This window comes from Muscardinus avellanarius, assembly GCF_963383645.1.
Source record: "Muscardinus avellanarius genome assembly, chromosome: 4".
In the NCBI taxonomy this organism is placed as follows: Eukaryota; Metazoa; Chordata; class Mammalia; order Rodentia; family Gliridae; genus Muscardinus; species Muscardinus avellanarius.
In genome coordinates, this window is record NC_137789.1 from 153,598,588 (window position 1) to 153,603,487 (window position 4,900).

Below are 4,900 nucleotides of genomic sequence, written 5' to 3' on the forward strand. Positions count from 1 at the left end.
TTATCATCTCCCTGGCGGTTAGTGTATCCTTATCTTCCTCCATCTCTTTCCCTCTGTTCTTCCCTCGGTGTCTCCTTTATTTCTTCTTTCCTTCTTCATGTTTTTCTCACCGGTGTCACCTTTTGTTAGCCTTTTGTTAGACTCATACATTTCAGGAGACAAGGTAAAAAAAATCACTCAATTTCCGGATCGCATCCAGAGCTCTGGCTCCCGCACCTTGGTGGGAGAAGCTCTGAGATGAGGGCTCATTTGGGAGATGCTTTTTATGAGAATAGCACCCCAGCCGCGGCCTGGGGCTGCAGGGTGTGGCGAGGCAGCACCTGACTACAATGCCCGCTGTCGCTTTGGTCGGGCGGCCTCGGGGTCCCTGCTCCAGGCAGTCTGGGGTCTTCACAGACCATTGCCTTCAAGAGCAAGTGAAAAGAGATGACAGGGCCTCAGCCCTGGCTTTCCTAAGGACAGACTTGCGGTGGTTCTGAGTAGTGACATGAGCATCACATTGGCCCCCCAGGATGGGGATGGAGTCGCCCTGTCCTCATCTAAAGAGGCAGAAGGCGGTGGTGCTCTGGGATGGAGGGAATTTGTATTTTACCACGGTTCTTCAGGTGTGCATTCTACCTGTGCTTGCTGTGCTGAGGGAGATCTACCCTACCAGTGTACCTGTCTCTCATTCTGCCAGGAACCCCAAAGTTAGGTGTCATCACCTCCATATTTTATACGGGGAAACTGGAGCTCAGAAGGGTTCTGTGGCATACCCGAAGACAGACGCACTTGGACCTGGGGCAAGGCTCCGGTGGCTGGTCAGACCTACTGCTCTCTGGGGAGCAGAGAAGATGGACTGAGCCTCCAGCTCAGCACTGGGCTCCCCCACGGCAGGCTCTCCTCTCTGCTCTGTCTCTAACAAACACTTGGGGAAAACTCAGGGTGCCCGGGTTGGTGCTGACGAGGAGTCGCCGTGGCCCCCAGTCCTGGTCTCAGTGATGTCCTCGGTGCTACCACTGGCCAGCCTCAGTTTACTCACTGGCAAATGGGGTTACGTTCTCTCATTTGCACCAAACTGTGAAGGGATGAGGTCACCCAGGCGGAGTCTGGCCCGCAGGAGAAGCCTCAGGATGGTCTGTGCTTTGATTCAAGGCATCTTCCTAATGTTTTATCCACAAGTAACTTCCTAAATGCAATGTGGATCTTGGATGGGCTCCTGGAAAAGGAGAAACTGGAGACATCCAAATAGAGCCTGCAGCGTCGTCAGCAGGCGTGTGCCCGTGCTGGTGCCTCAGTTGCGACTCATTTACCATGAAAATGTCAGACATCAGTCTAGGGGAAGTCAGCTCAGGGGTAAATGAGAACACTCTGGAGTGCTTTTCTACTTTCCTTTAAATCAGAAATGAGTGCAAAATTTTTCTTAACTTCACTTCCTTTAATCCCATTTCTTTAAGGGCAATGTTTTGCAAAATGAGAAAGTGGCAATTGCTTAGAAATGCGTTACTGGCAGATTGTCAATCTTTGCACTTAACTGTTCTGCAATTTAACTGGAGTTATGGCCATCATTAATGCCTTAAAAAGAAGGAGAAAATCCAGTGCAGAGACATTCAGGCATCGTGGGGATATTTTTAACGTGGGTGATGCTGGGGGGGGGGTGAATTTTCTGAGTCACTTAACTAATGGGCCGCACAGCTGTCTAATTACTCTCCTGCACGCTCTTCCTAACTCATCTTTATTGTGCAAACACACCACCGGGCATTATGACACTCATCTGCTGTCGCTGCCAACTGCTGTGGGACGAGGAGAAAGCCTGAGGCTTCACCTTGGGCCCAAGTCCAAGCGCGGCAGCGGCCAGGGCCTGCACTCCACCCTCCTCCTCTCTGTCTGCTTGTCCGTATCCCCGCCCTGCTTGGCAACACCCGCCCGCAGCCTTTCATTTCCCCACATGGCCCGGCTGTTTTCTACCTTCAGGCCTCATTTATTCTTCTTGTCTTTCAGGATAGCTTGCATCTTACTTTCTCCTAATTCAACATGGCGGAGCTTCCCACCTACACGCTGCAGTAGCGCCCCCTCTGGCCAGGCCCCTTTCGGGCGCCTCGCCTCACCTGAACAGTCTCCGGCTTGCCAGTCTCCGGCTTGCCCCTCTCCTGCAGCCTTTGCCTGGCAGTGAAACCCAACTTCTCTCTCTTTTGGATGTTGGGGATTGAACTCAGGGAATTCTACCTCCAAGATACTCCCCCAGCCATTGTTATTTTTGTTTTGAAACAAGATTTAAGTTCTTGAGGGTCTTCTTAAGTTGCTGAGTCTGGCCTTGAACCTGAGATCCTCCTGTCTCAGCCCCTAAGTACTGAGATTATAGGCATGTGCCACCGTGCCCAGTTCTAACATTTTTTTTTTTAATGTAACAGACACTGTCCAATTTGGAAATCTTCTCCTGAATTATGCTCAACACTCTTAGACACATACATGCACAAACACACTCATGCACACATAGAGACACAATCATATGTACACATATGCTCATAAACAGATATATACATGGACACAGACACATACATCACACACATACACGCAGATACCTACATAGACATACAAAGATGTATGCACAGATACATACACACGTTCACATACAACATGCAGAGACTTGCACACAAAGACATACTATATACACACTTACACACACATAGAGGAACGCTAACATAGGTGGACAGAGACACAGGTGAACACACAATGCATAGAAATAGACACACACACACACACATACATAAGCCACGTGCTGTCGAAGGTGACTGCTCATCTTCTCCTGCAGCATCTGGCTAGCACTCGCCTCTCCCACCAGCACGTCTGTGGCTGTCTGGGGCATCCAGCTATTCCGAAAGTCCTTAGGGAGCGGGGACCATGCTTGGCTCACCTAGTACCCAGCTCAGCACCTTGCACCACTAAGAACCTAGAGAGTGCCTGGCTAGTACCACCATAAAAGAGGAGCGTGAATGCTCGGGTGTGAGGTTTGGCATGGCGGGCAGGGTGCGGCGTGAGCCACCCCAACTCCATGCTTCCTGCCAGGTCCCGTGCGGCATTGCTAGTTCCTTGTGTATGTATTTTATGGGGTGTTAACCCCTGTTTCAGGAACAATGCTAACCACATCCTCATCATTATCAAGAGTAGCTTTTCCTTGGTGTCCACAGAGAATTGGTTCCAGGACCCCCTGAGATGCCCAAATCCTCAGCTGCTCATTTCCCATACATAGAGGGTTGTAGTATTTATTTATAACCAGCATGTGTCCTCCCAGGCCCTGTGAGTCATCTCTGGAAGACTTACAATGTAACTGCAGCACATGTAAATGTTATTTAAATACTTGGTACTTTACACCTTCAGGGCAGGAGGACAAGAGAAAAGCCTTTGGTGTTTAGTGCAGATGCAATTTTCCCCAAATGTTTGTTGGATTTCTAACTATGGAGTGCACGGGTCTAGCTGGCTGCTGTTGTCACTGTTCTAGAACGTTTTGGTTCGTGGTTGTAGCACACAGTCGCTCTGTCTCTGCTCGAAGGCCCGCTGGATCCCTTCACAGACCTTCAGGATTCCTCTGGGGGAAACACACACAGCTGGTTTTTCTTCTATTTCTTTAGAGCTACTGAATCAGCTCTTTTCATACCAGGAACTTTAAGAAGCATGCCTTGTTGATAACTAATATTTTTCACCTTATACAGTTATTTCTGTTTTTAGAATCAATTTCACCTCCCTGAGCTTTGATGAATGGCACGAGGACCGTAGAGAAGTATGATTTGTGTCCCTTTTAGAAATTAGAGGCAAGAGAAACGTCTTCCAGCTAGAGCAGAAATGGACCACAGGGTGATACAGTTACATACAGCATAGCAACGCGCACACAAAGACATACCCATATGCATGCTTACAGCAACACGGACGGACACAGGTGGGCTCTACTACTTTGCCTTTGCTCAGATTTCAGTGCAGGGCAGAATGAAGTGGGGTGCTCGTTTGAATGCATTTTCTTGGGATTCATCTCCCTCCTTTGAGAGAGCCCGATACGGAGGCCCCAGGTGGGGCTCTACACTCTGCCATTCTGCAGAACCACAGAGAGGGGCAGTCTGCCCAGCCTGTATTGGGAAACCTTTCTGCTCCGCCCAGCTCTGAATGAGACAGATGTTCTCAACGCAGTTATGGAAGCATTACTTTCCTAAGGGTGTCCTAAGAAAGTGGCAGGAGGTCTCTGTCTATATTTCAAGTGCTACCTGTTTATTTTAAAATTGTGTCTGAAATTGTTGAGCACCTCAGCTCCAACCCACTTCCTTTAAACCGCTTTTGCAAAAGCTCGGCGTTTAGCAAGAACATTGGAGGCTCACGGGCTGAAGAGTGAGCCACAGCGCCCCCTGGTGGTATTAGAAAGCGAAGCTGAAGCCAACTTTGGTAAGGGGAGGTCACTGAACACTGCGATCCCTTTTCTAAGATGACTTTGGTTTCTATCTAGGTCAATGGACACACACATCTGAGGCTCCAGAGTATGGTAAGAGCTTTTTGCCCTCCACGTCTCTTCCCAAAGCTTTGATTACTGAACGGGATGGTCAGTTCCGCTGTGGAGTGTAGTCTTGACCACAGAGCCAACACTTGGCTTTTAGAATTGGGGATGGAGAGGTGGGCACCAAGCTCAGGGCGCGTCCCATGGGCACTGTCAATCCTGCCTCCCTTTGCCTCCCTTCTCTCTGCCTCCACCCATTTGTTGGGTGAACTTTGCTTCAGCCTGGTTGCAGAAGAGAGAGTTGAAAACAGTGCTTCTTTACCTGTACAATAAGGATGGCTATCTCAAAGAAAGTAACACCTGCCAGGCACTTTTATGTCCCTTTCACAGTTATTTTCATGCACTAAATGAGTTATTGTATAAAAAAATTTAAAATACTACATG

General features: G+C 48.9%; 1 protein-coding gene across 1 annotated transcript in view; it reads left to right on the forward strand.

Annotated features, from left to right (window-relative positions):
- Positions 1-2,994: 2,994 nt before the first annotated feature.
- Positions 2,995-4,900, forward strand: part of LOC308262466 (scavenger receptor cysteine-rich domain-containing protein DMBT1-like) — a gene marked incomplete at both ends in the record, with an annotated part of 99,283 nt that continues 97,377 nt past the window's right edge. Inside the window, 2 exon segments of the mRNA XM_080694876.1 lie at positions 2,995-3,073; positions 4,312-4,407. Of these exon segments, the coding sequence (XP_080551002.1) occupies positions 2,995-3,073; positions 4,312-4,407 (175 nt within the window).